The 18,337-nt window shown below is 43.1% G+C and overlaps 1 protein-coding gene across 3 annotated transcripts in view; it reads left to right on the forward strand.

Annotated features, from left to right (window-relative positions):
- GSN (gelsolin) overlaps positions 1 to 18,337 on the forward strand; it is a 36,157-nt gene that overhangs the window by 15,543 nt on the left and 2,277 nt on the right. For 2 of the 3 annotated variants that reach the window (XM_088146977.1, XM_088146976.1), the window contains exons 2-14: positions 6,888 to 7,089; positions 7,740 to 7,894; positions 8,114 to 8,275; positions 8,740 to 8,889; positions 9,297 to 9,386; positions 10,205 to 10,337; positions 11,097 to 11,185; positions 11,954 to 12,169; positions 13,176 to 13,309; positions 13,763 to 13,853; positions 16,824 to 16,994; positions 17,194 to 17,368; positions 17,868 to 17,992. In XM_088146977.1, the coding sequence (XP_088003103.1) occupies positions 6,897 to 7,089; positions 7,740 to 7,894; positions 8,114 to 8,275; positions 8,740 to 8,889; positions 9,297 to 9,386; positions 10,205 to 10,337; positions 11,097 to 11,185; positions 11,954 to 12,169; positions 13,176 to 13,309; positions 13,763 to 13,853; positions 16,824 to 16,994; positions 17,194 to 17,368; positions 17,868 to 17,992 (1,884 nt within the window). In that variant the 5' untranslated portion in view covers positions 6,888 to 6,896. Of the gene's footprint in view, positions 1 to 2,016; positions 2,207 to 6,887; positions 7,090 to 7,739; positions 7,895 to 8,113; positions 8,276 to 8,739; positions 8,890 to 9,296; positions 9,387 to 10,204; positions 10,338 to 11,096; positions 11,186 to 11,953; positions 12,170 to 13,175; positions 13,310 to 13,762; positions 13,854 to 16,823; positions 16,995 to 17,193; positions 17,369 to 17,867; positions 17,993 to 18,337 lie in introns of those variants that run through there. The other variant, XM_007421475.3, reaches the window with a different exon arrangement.

The following is an 18,337-nucleotide window of genomic DNA, read 5'->3' on the forward strand; positions in this document are numbered from 1 at the left end:
AAGAGAAAGGGTAAAGCAGCCTCCCCCTCTTGCAGTTGAACCTTAGCTAGTGTTTGGTGGTGTGTCCTTTCCTTAAACTGATTTTTAGATTATTTTTTTGTGACTTCAGGTCATTGTTGGCTCTTGGTGAATGCCTGGATGAGTCCCTGCAGTTTTCTTGGCAAGATTTTGGAAGCGGTTTGCCATTGCCTGCTTCCTAGGGCTGAGAGAGAGGGACTGGCCAAGGTCACCCTTGGGTCTGTGTCTAAGGCAGGACTAGAACTCACGGTCTCCGGGTTTCTAGCCTGATGCCTTAACCACTACACCAAACTGGCTCTCTTCCTGTAACTGAACTATTGGAATGTTTGCAAATATACTATAGCACCCAACCAAATTGTGCAACAATCACTTGATTAGTTGGTTCTATAGGCATGAGTCAGTTACTTCATTGATATTTATATGAGCATGTATGTTCCCCAAGCTTCTTGGACGGATAGGACACTTAGGGTTAGGCTCAGGGTTAACTTTCCACTGAGCATAAGGGAGTTTTCTGGTTTCTCTGTTATTATAACTGCTGGTACCCAATATTATTTTTTTCCCACGGGCTGTACGATGCAAACCCTGACCCTTCTATGGGGAAGGAGTGGGGAAGAAGAGGAGCCAGATCAAGGCATGACTTGAAAACAAAAATCGGAGGACATTCAAGGCAATTTGTTTTGCTCTGTTTTGGGAAGTTATTCCAAAGGGGACTGATGGAATCAGCAGTGTCTTCTGAAAAACATGTTCCTGGTACATTTGTCAGTTTGGAGGAAAGCGATGGAGCAAAATAAACACAGTGTTCTACTAATATCCCCTTGAGGAGAGGGAGAAACGAGGCACAAGCTTGGATTCTGAATCTTATCCAGGGAGACAAAATTATTTTTGTTGCCTAAGCCTAACATCTCACACTTTGGGGTACTCAGATGTCCAATGCCCACCTCCTTCCAAAATCTTAGAAAAGCCACTTTCCTAAGACAATAAAAAGCAAAAGATGAGAAGGGAAATATTCTTGCCCATTAAAATAACAATGAAAAGGCAGCCCACGCAAATAGATTCGAAAATGAGGCACAGCTTAGAAATGTATTTTGCCATAAACAGCGAAGAAAAAGAAGTAAGTTGTTGGTTGTAACCCAGAAAAAGCATATCCTATAATAGCTTTACTGATGTATAGCTCATAGCAAAGCCAAACAATAAATATAAGCTTAGGATGATGTGTGAACCTAGCCAAGAATTCAAGATGCAGCTATGTTCAACAGGGGTTGAGAGACTAAATGACATCTCATGGATATCCAGCTGGACTGGTTCCGTCTTCCACTGCCGCTGATTTTCAATAAGCCAAAATTAAACTTAACAGTAATAAAACTGAATAAATCAGGGAGGGAATGGCTAGGGGCAGGAAGGCCAACATCTGAAAAAAGGCCCAGCATTTCATCGTAGGCTTCGTAGGCCATTCGCACAGAGGTGAAACTAACCCTGTTGTGGTTGATGGAGCTGGCAAAACCCAGTTCCTTCCTTGCCTCTCCCACTAGGTCCTACCAGTTTGTATCAAGTTTGTATCAAGCCTTCTAGCTGTCAAGGATGAAGCCAATTGCCCTCTAACGTCGTCGTACTATAACCCCTGATCGTTCCAAAGCAAGATGGCCAGGGTAAAAATAGATGAGAGGTGTAGTTCAGGAACAACCAGAGATCTAGTCTTCTGAACCCCCCAGCTGCAACCAGAGGCATCATTCTGGTCTTACATAACTTGCTGGCAATGGGGTTCGCTTCCCAGGGATGTCAGCCTGGGACAAATAAATACCAGTTGGCTTCCCGCCTTAGCAGCCTTCAGGGAGGTGGCCTTTACTCCACATTGACTCTTTGTCCAGGAACAGAGCCGGTACACAGAGGCGTGTCCAGCTGTGCCTTTCAGCTGGAGTTGGGCGTGCCCAGCGTGGAATCCCAGCCAAGAATTGCACCCTGATGGAAGATAAAAGGCAAGTCCTGAATTCCATCAGCCTCTCTGTTCTCTTCTGAAGGCAGACTGAGAAGAAGACTGGGCTTGTTCCAGTTTCAGTGCAGGTTGGGAGAGGAAACCTGTACCCTTGCATATTTGATTAAGCAGATGCTTAAGAGAGTAAACTGGTGGATCATGAAGCCTTTTGGAAGAGTCTCTTATCTGGTCACGCTGGTTATCGCGGTCTTGGCTGGGGTGAGTGACAGTGATCTTTAGATTCACGTGTTCAGAGCAGCTCATCAGCTCACAATAAAACCAACTCCAGAATTTTGGGATTGGCAGACTGATGGCAGGATAGGCACCTCTGAGCTGCTATTTCAGCATGCTTTATGCCACGTTTTTGCCAAGTCAGTTGGTGAATCAGTAACATGCCGAGAGTTCCTTAATATGTGTGTGTGTGTGTGTGTGTGTGTGTGTGTATGTTGCTGTTTTTTTGTTGTTTCTTTGTTTTGGACATCTGATATAATGCACAGCAACATGTTTGACTGGTTCAGCAGGCCCGGAGTTCAAATTTCACTCGGGCCATAAGCTTCCCCAGGTGGTTATGTCCTCTTAACTTCAGGCGCTCTGTGGCCGTTATCACACAAAATGCTAAATCAGGATTTTTTTTTAAAAAGGCATGGTTTGTGGAAGCACCATAAGAAAACTGATTTGCATATAATGATATCTACCTATATAATATCTAGGTAATAGCCTTGGCCAGCCTGATCAGGTTGCCTAATATGATTGGGCTAATATTCATGGTGTGCTTTGCGTACTTAAAAGATTGAGTGGCTTGCTATTCCATCTTTGGAGTTAGATTGTGGAATCATTTGAGGGGAGCATTAAGATCATTGAATTCAACTCTCTCATTAGCATAGGGACCCAAATTAAAGGATCCAGGGGAGATGGCTGTTTAGTCTCTGCTTGAACATGCATTTGTCAGTTATGCATTGTCAAACTGTCCTTACTGCTAGGACATTTTTCTCAATGTTCATCCCGAACCTGCTTCCCACTTCTTCCATGTCCTGTCTTCTGCAACAAGAGAGAACAGCTCTTGACCTCTGTCTATATGACCTCCTTTCAATGTTTGCACAATGGCATCGAATCCCCCTCCAGCTGTCTTCTTTTAAGGCAGACTGCTTGCATTCCCTCAGTCGCTCCTCATAAGACTGAGCTTCCAATCCAAACCGAGTGAAACAGTTACTTCTCATGCTTTGGACCCTGACCTTCTAGAGATCTTCCTGTGTCGTTGTGGTCAGATCAGATCACAACTAAAACAGAGCGTGTTTTTCAGTGTGGATATCAGGGATAACCATCTGCCCCAATGGTAGAGAACTGATAGCTGTTAAGACAGAGCTAGTACTGGAGTTGACTAACGGAGCATTTGCATGGCACATAAAAGATCCCAAGTTTGAAAGCAAGACACTTTTGGAACGCCATTCCATATTTTAGGAGCAAATCCAAGCAGCAAAACCAAAACAGGTCATTTCTTGCTAGCAGCCCAAACAGTGATGCCTGCAAGAGGCTGTGTTGTTTTCATGACCAGTTCCGTTTTTAATTTGCGGCACCAATTTCCAGAAGAGGATGATTGGCACTTCCCTGCCCTCCAGTTAAGCGTGCTGTCCTGGTGCTGCATTCAAAAATGCCAGTTAGAAGAAACCAGAAGAATGTCATTGGTTTCTTGTTTTAAGCAACAGCACCAAAGAGTTCAGCGAAACCCTTAACAGAATCTTATGCCTATTTATATGAATTTTAACTCCATTAAATCTGGTGGCATTGATAGGAATCCTCTCTCATTCCTGGAGAGTGCATAATAACACTCTTCTCCAACCTGACACCCTTGTTGAGATTGCAATTCCCAAAATTCCCACCCAGCATGGCTTTGGCTTTTACACCCTTCCATATTTTTCTTAAGGTTTGAACATCCCTAAAGTTCTCAACATCTGTCCCATTAATTGCAGGATCCATTTGTTTTCCATTGCACTTGCTTTTCTTACTTATTATTGACACCAACCTGACATGATTCCAATTCCCAAAATTCCCACCCAGTGTGGCTTTGGCTCTTACACCCTTCCATATTTTTTTTAAAGTTTGAACGTCCCTAATGTGCTTAACATCTGTCCCATTTAATTGCAGGATTCATTTGTTTTCCATTGCACTTGCCTTTTATTACTTATTATTGACTCTTTCAACATACAACTCAGGGAGCCGTCCGTCACCCAGAAGCAATAATCAGTCCGTAAAAGACACATAATAAAACACAGAACAATAGCATGCAAATGCAGAGGGGTCAGGAGGAAAAAACAATCAGCTTCATCCAGGGGGTCCTGCTTCCAAAAGGCAAACAGAGCTGGGGCCCAGAGACTCAACCGAATTGCAGGAGCAGCAATTGAGAAGGTGCTTAATTTTTGCAGTGAAGCTTATCAAGATAAGACGCAAGGAGGGTGTTCCCCCCCCCCCCAAGCTGGTTTGTTGCACAACCTGATGCTGATTTAGGGCTGAGAGGGAGTGACTGGACCAAGGTCACCCAGTCAGCTTCCGTGCCTAATGGAGAACTAGGATTTGGCTCTCCCTGCTCCCAGTCCGGCATCTTCACCACTAGATCACGCTGGCTCTCTTGAACCACCATAACCTCAGCATTCAGTATTCAGATCTCCTCAAATGATATCTCATCTCTTCGGTCCATTCTCCTTTTGAGTCTTTGATATTATTTTATCCACCATTCTCTGGCCCCAAATGCAGCATTAGAATAATTATCAAACACCTGTCTGTAAATTTAGTGCTACAGGAAAAAAAGAAAAAATCAGGTATCTCATTTCACCCACTTCAGGACAAATGCATCCATTGCTGGAGTATACCCTGAGTAAGATGTTGATCTGGATTACTTTAATTGATTTTAGAACACTTTTAGGTCAAGTAAAACTCACTGGGTACTTTTAAAAACAGTTCTTGTTGTTGTTTTAGTAACACAAATATAGAAGCCCGGAAGACCCACACCAGCCAACAAATATAGAAAATTAGTTGATGGTCACATCTTTGAGGAAGCTATTTTTTCCCCATTATTCCCCAGTATCTAAGTGTTATAGACTGAGGCATTTGCAAAGCCACTCGATGGGAAATTTGCTTGTCATTTTCCATAGGATTTGTTGATGCAAAACAGACGCTCAAAGAACGAGGCTGGAAGGAATCAATTTATTCATTTTGCATGGCCAGAGGGAAAAGCTAGTTGAACAACAGAGTTAAAAGAGGGTGGTAAAATTTTCATATTGTAGTCAAACCTTTAAAAAAAAAACAATTAAATGTGTTTATTATTCATATCATAACCAAACCTGTTTGGTTAGTCCACCGCCTCCCTGCCAATGTGAAAATGTTGCTGAAGTCTTGATGGATTTATCAGCAGAAACCCGACAATTCTTTCTAGGACAATGACAGGATTGTTTTGAGGCCCTTTTCATGTGTCTTTCATTTAGTAACCTAAGCAACATAATAAAAACAAGATTTTGAGTCGTGTGCTCGCGTTGCTGCATTCAGTAAAGTTGCTCTTGCTCGTGAAGAATTGGGAAGAATTGCTCATGAATTTGGGAAGAGTGGGAGGTGGCTGTTTGGTCAAAGGTTTCCTGGAACAGAACCAGCTTAGATCTGCTTTTGGGGGGGGGGGGCTAAAACTAGGGGAGGGGTGTATTTCAGTGGTAGCGCTTATCTCCTGCTTGCAAAAGGTCCTATGTTCAGGGCCTGGAATCTCAAGGTAGGACTGGAGCAATTCCAGCCTGAAAACTTGGTCCAGTTGTCAGTGTTGGCTTAGATGGGCCAAGAAGAAATTGAGGGGCCCCTAAGTGGATGGATGAGAAAAATCAGGAGAAGAGGCAACTTGGGGATTTGGACTGGAAGCAGTGAACTGGATGGGTTTAACTAGTTGCCATGATTCTGTTCCCCCTGCTAAAGAAATGGTTCTATCTGTGTCCTAGTGGAACTCAACTTTCTTTTTCCCCATAATGAAAACTGCCGTTGTTAAGGCAGCCTCAGTTCTCCTGCTGGGCTGCTCAAGAACAGAGGGACCCCAAAATGAGTCTTTTACAAATAAATGATTGGAAGGATCTATAGGGACTTTTTCTGTCCCAACAGGTAGGATGATGGGAGCCCTGGTCTCAAGCATCCAGACATTCTCAGGTTGGGGGAAACTGCATGATTATGTATGTTTCTGGGTGTGGCTTTTTATAAAATCTTTTTTTTCCCCTCTTGCCAATGTTTGTGAGCACGAGCACATGTCAAGCTCTGTTCAACTGTAGAGAGTCAACGGTACAATGAGAAAATAGTTTGTAGTGCATAAAGTAGAAATAAAATTCAGGGGGAAGAGAGAGCGGATGGAGATGGAGATCGGAAAAGCAATGGGGGAGACGCATGCAGAAAGAGGTTGCGAGTCTGTTTAAGGGGAATTGGGATGATCATCTTTGTATTTTCATCCTGACACTGAGCACATAGAGAGAATGCTGTAAGAAACAACCTGAACCTGTAAGAACCACTCCGACTTTTACATTCAGCTAATTTATGCTGGAGGGGGCCTAAATCTGCTTTATCTCCACATCAAAGATACTAGATTCTTTAATTCCTCCCACTGTGCAAAAGAATGGTCAAATTACTCTCCCTAACCAGGGTGGAAAATTGTTAGAGCCATGCATTGTTTTAGATTCAAATCCCCCAAAGATGTTTCAGAGTGCATGGGAGTGGAAATTCATTGCTAAAAGCAGCTGCGTTTTTTTTTTTATTTTAAGGACTGGTTCTCTGGAGAAGTAGGGTGCATTTTGCTCCAGGAGCAGCAGAAGAAAGCAATGGAGTTATCTGAACCAAGTGAGTAAAATGTGCAATTCAACGTATCTCCTCACTTCTGTTCTCTCAGCCTGTGAGCATGGTGGAACACGCCGAGTTCCTGAAAGCTGGGAAGGAACCGGGCCTTCAGATCTGGAGGATTGAGAATTTCGACCTGGTCCCAGTGCCAAAAAACCTTTATGGCGACTTTTTCATGGGAGATGCTTACGTGATCCTCAACACGATCCGGCAACGTAATGGGAATCTACAATATGACCTTCATTTTTGGCTAGGTAAGTTCTGCTGAACTCCATCTCTGAGGATCGATGCAACCCTAACCGTCTGTGAGTTTTATGTATTTTATAATAGTTGTTTACACGCTTTTTGTTGTTTTATTTTCGTGGGTTTTTTCCTTCTGTTTTTCTGTTTGTTTTAATTGTCTGTAAGCCACCCAGAGTCATAGATATGAGATGGGTGGCGATATAGATTTGAATAATGAATGAATAAGTCGGTTAATAAATAACATGTTTCAGAGACCACTCTCAATGTCATGTGGAAGTTCAAGATTTAGTCTAAGATTCTATTATTCTAATTAATAATACACAAGTTCCTAGTTTTTATGGTGGAGGCATGTGCATTTGCTTGTACGCATGTGCATATTTCCACCTATCTGTCTTGTCTACACACCTTCCTGTCTACCTCCCTATAGGCTAGGATGGTCTCCTTTCTCAAAACACTATCACTCAACTCAAAGACCTTGCATTGGTCGTAAAGGAACAGCGACAACCACCTTGTGCCCTCAAGGCTACAACTCCTGCAGGCTCATTTTGTTGACCATGCTGCAGGAGAGGATTGACGTCCAAAGCATCTGGAGAGCCCCCAGCTAGCTCGCCCCTCCCACAGGTCTCTAACTCCTTGGCTTCCTTCCTTTTCTGTTTCCCAGGGAACCAGTGCAGCCAAGATGAAAGTGGATCTGCTGCCATTTTCACTGTACAACTGGATGACTATCTCGGGGGAAGGGCAATCCAACACCGGGAAGTGCAAGGACATGAGTCATCCACTTTCCTAGGATACTTCAAGTCAGGACTGAAGTACAAAGTAGGTTCCTTTTGGCCACCTTGCTCAGTTGTGCTCAGAACCCCGTTAGCAAAAAGCCCCAGTCCAAGGGGAGCCAACAACCCAGTTCTCCTTGGCCCTGGATGGAAATCCCATCTCATCCAGATGTTTCTGATAAGCCGAGTCCTTTCTGTAGATCTGACTCAAGATGTGCTGATGGTCATCTTGGTGGAGGGTCCATTTGTTTCTCTGCTGTTCTAGGCCGGCGGTGTGGCCTCTGGCTTCCGACACGTGGTGCCCAACGAAGTGACGGTGCAGAGACTCTTGCAAGTCAAAGGCAGGCGAACAGTGCGGGCAACGGAGGTGCCCGTCAGCTGGGACAGCTTCAACACGGGTGACTGCTTTATCCTGGATCTGGGCAGAGTAAGTGTTCCGTAGAGCCATTTGCAACTGGATTTGGGGTTTGGGGATAAAAATGACATGACGTAGTTTGGAAGTTGTGGTCTTTAACCAGCTGCGGAAGCCATACGACATATTTTGGGAAAGTCTCAGGAAAAAACTCACAGGAGCTTGGTGAATACACAATGCTGGGCATGAGCTCCACTAACAAAATGAACAAACTTTTCCATCTGGTTTTTCAAAATGGCCCTATTTTAGCTTGAAATATTACCCTGTTGGGCAGTGGATGAATATCTAGGTAGGTAAACCTTTATTGTGGTCTTTGACCAACAGGTGGGTGAACATCTGCCTAGAAGGGCCAAGAGTCTGAGTCAGCTTTTTTTATCATGAGAATTTGCAATGCTTGTGCTCGCGCACACACACAAAAGCCTTCAGCACTGGCCTTGTATTTTCCCCCATTGACCTCTCTGTTGCTTCATCTCCTGTAGAACATTCACCAGTGGTGCGGCTCTGATGCCAACCGGTTTGAAAAGCTGAAAGCTACCCATGTTGCCAAGGGCATCCGGGACAATGAGAGGAGTGGACGGGCCAGAGTCTATGTTGAAGATGACGGTGCTGAACGTGACGAGATGCTCCAGGTCTTTAATTACTGTATTCATGAATCCCTTCTGGGTCTTTCTTCAGAACTCGGTCCTTATCATCTCGAGTGGACCAAGATTTCTTCAATGGCTTTTTCCCCTCCCTTTTTAGAAGCAGAACTCTAATTGGGAGCTTTCTTACGCTACTGATTATTTAGTCTGCTCTCCCAAGATTTTACATTTGATCCCTCTTTCCTTTCTCTTCTTTCCCTCTGGTACAACCACCATCAGTCTGGTTAGTGAACTGATGGAGAGGCAAAAATTAAAAATAAAAATCCTAATTGATCATTATTTTTCCATGCATAACTTGTTTGCTCTTTGTGATGAAGTATCTGGGGAGCAGAAAGTTATGGAGACAACAGACTGCTAGTAACTTTGAAGAGTTGACGTGCCTGTATGTTTTTCAGGTTCTGGGACCCAAACCTAGTTTGCCAGCAGGCACGACCGATGACGTCCAAGCTGACGCGACCAACAGAAGGCTGGCTAAACTCTACAAGGTATAATCAAGAGCAGATGGCGAACCATTTACAGGGGCCTCAGGAGGTGGGATGGGAAGGTCTACAAACATGACTTTGGAGTGTTTTGAGACCAAGAACTTGGTCCATTTGTTTTGGTTGAGGGCCACATTTGGGTCTCAAGCAACATGCTGAGGGCTGCATGCCAAAAATTGAATCGGGACAGAGCAAATACAAAACTTGCCTTCAGACTACTAAATTAAATTTTACTACTTAAATACAGAAGATGGGATTTCTCCCCAAGGACTGAACAATCTCTGCCTGCTGTTGTGTGTAACATCGCAATTCACTGCAGGGGGACATACTCAGGAGTTGGGAGAGAGGGTGCTTTGCGCTCAAGTAGCACAGATTTTGCACACCTAGTCTAGATTCAGAATTCCTAGTACTTAACCGTTTGTTACCTAGAATAAAAACAGACAAAAGCAATGGTAGGAAGACAAGGGTTATACGTCAAAAACGACATCTGGAGCCCATCCAACAATAAAAGAGACAGAGCAGTTGCATATTACAAGCCCTGCCTGCAAACATTCATCATCTCTCAAGACAAAAAGGGCAGTTTGATAGGAAAGAGGATCTGTGGACAAATTATAAAGCATCTTTTCTACCCATTCAATGCATTAAGTCCAACACAGAGGAAACTGCAGGGTAACCGTATGCATCTACTCCAAAGTAAATCTCATTCAGCTTAAGGGGCTTCATTTCTGGGTCTGTGGCAACTTTAGAAGTGAGTTGAGATCAGGGATGGGTTAACTCTTTGTGTCCAAGTAGGTAAAGGCACGTACCCTTGTACTTGGCTACAGGTATCCAATGGTGCAGGAAATATGGCCGTTTCCCTGGTGGCAGATGAGAATCCTTTCTCTCAGGCAGCCCTGATTTCTGATGACTGCTTCATCCTCGACCACGGCACAGATGGCAAGATTTTTGTCTGGAAAGGTACATCCAGAGGTGGAAGCCAGACATGTACTAGTGACAGCTGTGGAGTTCAAATTTTAGGGATCTGCACAGTAGTCCAGTTTGGTGGGAAATGCACCCTATTCTGCCTGCGTGCAAATTTCCTATAGGGACTGAATAGTTTCTTGTGTCTCCAGACACAACCGCTGCAGGATGGGAAGCACATCACACTAAGTCATAAAGTGTTGGCTGGGTCAGTTCATGAACCCAGCCAATTCAGATTATAAACTTGGGTTTAAAGCTTAGTACATTATATGTATCTGGCCATTGAAGGTTAGTCAATACAGTATAGTTGAAAGAAACCGTGACTTGTCACGATCTTTGTCTGCCAGTCTACAGCCTACCAAGAGTGTAGCTGATCAACTGTTCACCTCTTCTTAAAACAGCACCCCACTTTTCCTTATAGGGAAATTCAATTCAAGTTGCATTTGGCGTTTTTGGGGGCAGATGCATCACCCTAAGTAGTGGCCAAGAAAGAATTAAATTTACTCAGAATGTGTAGGAGTCTTATCACAATTTGCTGTAAGGAGCTACCTTAATAGTTGGCAAATGGTTGGTGTTTTCACTTGTTCGCATTTTGTCCCCGTGTGGGGGAGCACATTTGGATTTTAGCTCCCCAGATGTCCTTGAAGATTCTCACCTGGAGAAATAAAACTTCCCATCTGGCTGTAAAGCTTTTGTTGGTATAAGCGCGCATATGCATAAATAATACATCTCTCTTTCCTCCCTTGTTAACAACAGGAAGAAATGCCAATGCTGAAGAAAGAAAAGCAGCTCTTAAAACCGCTTCTGAATTCATCACCAAGATGAATTATCCAAGACACACACAGGTAACCGACCGATCGAAGGAAAGGTATCTACAGCTAGCCTTCAGTCAAAGACTGAAATTTGGGATCTACAGAAAGCAGCTGAAGAAAAAAATGCTTGGCTCACACGGCAGTATCTGGATGACCTTACCGGTTCAGATTTTGTTAGTACTTGGGTGGAAGTCCACCAGGGAATTCCAGAATTATAGGCTAGGTTGAGAAGGGTCTCAGAAGCAATGACAAACAACTTCCATATTGTTAGATATGGGCATACAGTCACCGGGTGTCAAGCTCAAGTGCTTAGCTTATCTGGAAGAAATAAAGGTTTTGAGCAACCTGTTGACTGAAAAGGAGGAGTGGAAGAGGATTTCTGAAAGCGACCTCAGGCATCACACCATTAGGGAAAGTCTAATTTGACCTAACTGAATTGGCAGATGGTGAGTTGTGATGGTGGCCTTCAAACATTATTACATGAATTCTGCTTTGATGCGTTGGGTAAACTGCTCAGCCCTAGAGGCTACCTGACATGAAGTGTTTGAGTGCAGAAGGACATCAGGAAGCATAAATAGTATGATTTGATCCATCATGCCCCAATGGCAGGAGAACTAGATTTGGACTTCCTCTCCAAAACTGGCTCAGCTGAAGTGTGCAGACTGTGCCACTGTTCTGTCCTAGGCTGATTTAAGCTGAAACCATATGAATGTTCCTGTTAATTCCTCTCCTGAAGTGGAACGTTAGTCTAATTTGGCTTCAAGTCATGCCTTATCTACTTGGGGTTTTCTTCCTTTTCAGATCCAAGTCCTTCCAGAGGGTGGCGAGACCCCTCTGTTCAAGCAATTCTTCAAGAACTGGCGCGACAGGGACCAGACAGAGGGGATGGGGGTGGCCTATGTCCCCGGCCAGGTGGCCAAAATTGAGCAAATACCTTTTGATGCAGCCACACTGCACACCTCACCAATGATGGCAGCCCAGCATGGCATGGAGGACGATGGCACTGGAGAGAAACAGGTAATGAAGTCTAGGAGGCTGGCGGGGCAGAATGGCTGCTCTTTGGGGCAGAGGGTTGGGTCTATTAGTGAACAGGCTGGATCTCAGGAGCCAGAAGTGGAAATGACAGGAAACAAGAGAAGGGTTAAAATAAGTCCACCCCAACCAAGTGCCCTCCAGGTGCACCGGGACTACATTTCCCAGAATTCCAAGCCGGCTAGGATAGTCCTTTAGCTAGAACCCTCCCGCAGCCATCCCAGGGTTCTCACGTTCTCCACTAGGCGACGCTGTGGGGCCGTGTTTCAAGAATGCAAACTGGATGAGTGGACACCAGACTTCTTCAGGGCGAGGGCAGAGACAGAGGGTAGGGAAAACGTTCCAGCTGCCGATTTGGGAAACTGCTCATTTCAAGCAGTTATTTTCATCAATTTATATTTCGGCTGGCGCTACTCCGGTAAGGCTCAGAAGCAGAAATGGCAGGGGTTTAATACTCATGTCTAGGCAGGGTAGCATAGTGATGGCGTTGGACTGCCACCAGGGAAACTCAGATGTCTGCCCCTCCTCAACCATGGAAGCTCTCTGGGGGACTTTCGGCCAGTTGTTCCCTCTTTCTCGCAGCCCGATCCGTCTCACAGGGTTGTGGTGATGGTGGGGAAAAACAGGACATTATATCTGCTGCCTTGAACTCCCGCCCAAAAGGCAGGAGGGAAATCTAGCAGATAAATACACCAGCTGACTGAGGAATGGAAAAGGCATTTCTGCTCCCTTTGCATTCAATAGCTGTTCAAAACTCAAATGATAAACTACAGAGGAGAAGAAACGAGGCTCCCTTCTCACTGATTCCAAAAGTTCTGGTTTGTTGATGGTATTTGCTTCCCAGAAATTAAATCTCTAGAGCTGGAGGGTATTCTGTTCAGTGGCTGAGAAAACACACAACAGCTTTTCCATTTCCAATCTTCTGTTCTGCTTCTCCCACTCTGGCTGTCCTGCCTGCTTATTTTTCCTCTTCCTCCTCCTCTTTCTGCAGATCTGGAGAATAGAAGGTTCTGCCAAAGTTCCTGTAGATCCTGCACGTTACGGCCAGTTCTACGGTGGGGACAGTTATATCATCTTGTACAATTACAGACATGGGAACAAGCAGGGGAAAATCATTTATACTTGGTAAGACAGCTTCTACTTGAAGTGTGGGTGTTGGCAAAAGGAGAGGAACAAAGGTGCTTGACAAACTTTTGTCTCTGGGCATAACTGATCTGTGGACTCTCACTTGGATTCCGCCAGGTTCCTGCTCCTTCTCATTTTAAAACAGGAATGCTACTAATTAAACAGTAAAGCTGGCCTGCTTTATTTCCAAGAATGTCTCTGCAGCAGCCCTTCCTAAACAATTGTTAGAAAATAAAAACGATGGGTGGTTGCAATGTGAGGTTTGGGTTAGAAGGATATCCCACCAGCCCAAGGAAAGAAGCATGAATGCAAAAACTATCTTAGTTACGCTCACCTACCAACAAACCCTTTCACCTTCAAAGCAAGAATTGGTCTTGGAATTCAAACATATTTTGTAAGGCCTGAGAGAGAGTCCCGCTCTACACATTTGCAAGTTTCCTCTCTTTTTCTCAGGCAGGGTGCAGATTCCACCCAAGATGAGATTACAACCTCCGCTTTCCTTACTGTCCAACTGGATGAACAGCTGGGAGGCACTGCAGTGCAGGTACAACAAACCTTATGCTTTTCAGAGTGGGCAGCTTGGGATGATAGAATTGTAGAGCTGAAAGTGACTGCAAGGATCACCTGGACCCATGTGGAGGAAAACCCCTGGGGAGATGGGCGCCATACAAATTTAATAATACATAAATAAATAAAATAAAAACCAGTGAAGCCATCCATGAGACGAAGCCACATGAAATGCCCAAGCTGGGAAAGGAACAAGATGCAGAATGAACGCTTGATACCCAGAGCTTCTGCAGCCCTCTGTGGTGAAGAGAAGATGAAGAAAGATGTGTGGGATCATCTTGGGCTCATGCTGTCTTAAGTACAGTGGGTGCATATTCAAACAGATCCAAGGCTTCCATTCAAACATGAGTAAGACGACGGGGAAATCTGAAAGATGAACAGTTATTCCCCAGAGATCTGTCCGTTTCAGCTTGGAAAACAAGACTGAAAGTTGATATTCTTTTTTTTTTTTTTTTTAATGTTTTTTTTTATTTTTACAACAAACACAAAACAAACATGAACAAACAAAAACATAAAAAGGCATAAAAAAGTATCTTCCATTTTATACCGTGTGTCAACCAGTTAAACTCGTTGGTGCCCCTTTCATAATCTTAAATTCTCATATCATCTATTCAAAATATACTTGTATACTTATCAATTAACAATCATTAATCATTCATAGCTAATCTATAAAATCATATATTACAAAAAATTTTAACTTTCAATAGGATTAGTAATACATTTCCATCTATCTATTATATGTGTATATATATAATAATTAATATCAAATTTCTATTATAAAATTTCTTAATCTATTACATTACTATATTTTCTCATCTAATCATTAATAAAAGCAAATCCCGTGTCATATAAAATTACTTATCTTCTTACTCTAGTTTCAAATCTCAGTTTAACTCATCTCTGCACATTCCATAATTTTCAATAACTTCCTCCTGCATAAGTACTTTTTAATTTTTCCAATTCTTAAGAGTTACAGTTCTAACCAATATCAGTTACAATATCAATTACAGTTCTAACCAAGTTACAGTTCTAACCAGATTCTTCACTACATGTTATACAATTTTTAACTATATATCTCAGATTTATACTTTATTCCAGCGCTTGCATAATTTTGAGTTCACCCTTTTCATTCAATATCCCAAGATATCTAACTGTTCATCCCTTTTTCTATATTATTGGATAAGAGAAAGCAATAATAAATGTCCTTTTGAACATTCTGCTTTTGGAAGCTTCTGTCAGTTCCATCATTGTTGTATTCCCCTGATTTTTTCTTTAAACATCTCCAGTAGTTTCTTTCAATATTGTTTTACTTCTTCTTTTTGTGCATTCTCTTAGTACAATTTTCCATTATGATCTTGTATAATCTTTTTCTCACCCTCAGTGCCAAGAACAAATCTGTCTCTTCATTTATCAGTTGATTAACCCTTTTAATTCTCAGTTTATAGGCCTCACAATAATTCTGTTTAATGTTTCTGATTTCTTGTACTATTTCTTCCTTTTCCAATGATCCCGGTTTATATTTAATTAAGTCCATTTTAGCTTTAATATCTTTTTTTCTTTTTTTCTTTTTTGTGAGAATTTCTGCAGCTCTTCTTCCAATTTTTTATAGTCATCCTCAATAGTTTAAAGATCTTTTTCTGCATTGTGTTTCTCGTATAGTCTATTATCTTGATAAACCTTCATTGAGTCAAAGGATTCTTTATCTTTGTTCTTGCCAAAAATAAGAGAAAAAAAGAAGCAAAAGGAGAAAAAAAAAAAAAAAAAAAAGGAAAAATAAAAAAAGAAAAAGAAGGGAAAGGCTAAGCCTCTTTAAAAAAAAAAATCCATCTGGGGGGGGAATAGAGAGCAAAGCAGAGCTTCTAGCAGAAAAAAGAGCTACTGCCACTAATCAAGGCTCTTGTGACTAGCTCAAACTTTCCATCTTAATATTTTCATAATCGCTTTCAACTCCACTTTCTTGTTTATAGTTACGGATGGCACCTGTATAAACATGCACATCCCACTATCTTTTTAGAAAGCACAGAGTCCTTGAGCGTGCGTCACAATAAAAAAAGAAAGCACTAAATCGAGCCTCTAGATGGCAGTGCAACTTTCTTTCATTTACTTTCTCTTAACTCCACTTTCCCCATTTCAAAGTCAAAAAAATATAAATTTCTTATAACAATAAAGAAATCTTAGTAAAAAAAAAAAAAAAGGCTTAAAATAAAGAGTTATTGAATATTAAAAAAAGAAAGCCAATCCAGTTAAAAATATATTTTTTTTTTAAAAGAAAAACATCTTATCAATTCCACTAAAAAGGGAAAGTTGAAAAGAAAAATTTTCTCCCCCTTCTTTTTTTTTAATAGAGTTCAATCTCGCCGCTTAATCCACTTTTCTTCACTTTTAAAAATCTCTTTAAGTTACTTAAGGTGTTCTCTAAGAATAGTTGAATAGTAAAAGTCCATCTCACCCAGTTGACACCCCTCTCTTCCATCTTCCTTTGGAGCTGTCCCGGCTTTCGCAGCCATTTTTGGCTGCCTCTCCTCCGCCGGCTTCAAGAGCTTCTCCTGGGATCGATCTGGGACTTGCGGCGTCCCTGAGATCCGCGGGACGCGCCCTTTGCGTTCGCCATCTCTACGGGACGGCTTAGGTCCATCGGGACCGTCCGGGGGAGGAGATATCAGCTGCGATCCTGGAAGCCCAGGATCGCCCGCCGTATCGCCGCGACGCCAGCTCCGCCCTCTCGAAAGTTGATATTCTTAGGCGAAAGAAACAGGGAAACAGAAAATGAATTGAAAATGATCACCTGCCATCTTTTTAGTCATTGCTTTGGCTGTAAGATAGATTGTTAATCTGCTGTAACTCCCAGCTTGATAAATGCACACTCCCCCCAAGGACTGTTTTCGTGGCATTCTGCTTCCCAGACATTTCTTATTTTGCAGACTGACCCTGGTTCTTTTATTGACAGAAACGAGTTGTCCAGGGCAAAGAGCCTCCTCACCTTATGAGTATGTTTAATGGGAAGCCACTGATTGTGTACCAAGGTGGCACCTCCAGGGAAGGTGGTCAGACAAGCCCAGCAGCGACACGGCTCTTCCAAGTCCGCTCCAGCACTTCTGGTGCAACCCGAGCTGTTGAGGTACGTGACTTGAAACAGGGAGTTTGTGGATGAGAAAGACCAGAAATCAATAAAATAGAGCCATACATTTCTGGAGGGTGCTGAATTGAGGAAGGCTGTTTTTTTTTAAATTTTCTTTCATTTCCAAAATGGCACCCATCTTGCTTCTGAGTCTTGGGAAGAGTTAATCCCAGGCTATGTCATGTTCATGTTTTTACAGATCAGCCCAGCTGCAAAAGAACTGAACTCCAATGATGTCTTTGTCTTGAAAACACCATCTACTGCTTATCTCTGGGTGGGCCAGGGAGCTAGCAACAGTGAAAAGGCAGGAGCCCAGGAGCTGTTGAAAGTTTTGGGAGTGCAGGCAACTCAGGTTGCTGAAGGCACAGAACCAGGTTTGCAATGCAGTTCTGGAATTAAAGGTCGTGTTCACACATCGTGCTAAAGCAGAAGGTGGTTCCTTTGGTCCTGGTTCAGCATAATGTGTGAAACCGCTTCCAACGGGTTAGGGGGAAGGGCAAACCAGGCCCCCGGGGCTTGTTCAACAAACTACAGCTCAAAAAATGATGCTGGAAAAAGGTAATCATTTTTCTGCAATGCCTTGTTCAGTTGGGCCCATTGGCTCTTGGTGACCCCCAACATTTTTGGTCTAGAGACCCTTTCAGAAAGAACACTTTAAACACTGGCCTGTTTCCTACTGCATAATGTTTTTATTGCCTACAAATCTCTTTCATGGAAAAAAGGCAACGTGCCTCCAGTTCAATACACATGGGAGGACCCTTATCTTTTACCCCAAGTCCACCTTTCTCTCGGGTGGACACTGAGCTGTCCTCAATACCATGAAAAGAAGCATTGATGAGAGAGCATCACTCAGACTCCAGGTCTATTTTGCAGGAAGTTTCTGGGATGCTCTTGGTGGGAGAGCCACCTACCGCACTTCCCCGCGGCTGAAGGATAAGAAGATGGACGCCCACCCCCCTCGCCTCTTTGCCTGCTCCAACAAGAGTGGACGCTTCACTGTGAGTACCTGAAGCTAACTTGGTTGGCAAGTTAAAGCAGAACTCTCTACACATGCATCATTCTGCAAACACTAGACTACAGATGGGCCACTTTGCAGGATTTAAACTTACTTGCCACCCACCCAACAGTGGTAATAGGCATCATCAGTGGAAGAGTCTTGAGGTCACAAGAATGGGCAGGGCTGATTTTTGGCACATGGTTTATGTTTTCCATTTTTTAAAGAGTTTTGCTACTTGAGAGGCATTTCTTCCAAGCCTTGATAGCCAAATGGTTCAATTTTGATGCAACTGGGCCTGTTAGGGGAGGATGAGCTGTGGAAACTGGAACCTCCCACCTCAACAAAG

Source organism: Python bivittatus, unplaced genomic scaffold (assembly GCF_059951505.1).
Source record: "Python bivittatus isolate LINGU-HERP-01145 unplaced genomic scaffold, Pbiv_v1 ctg000160_np1212, whole genome shotgun sequence".
In the NCBI taxonomy this organism is placed as follows: Eukaryota; Metazoa; Chordata; class Lepidosauria; order Squamata; family Pythonidae; genus Python; species Python bivittatus.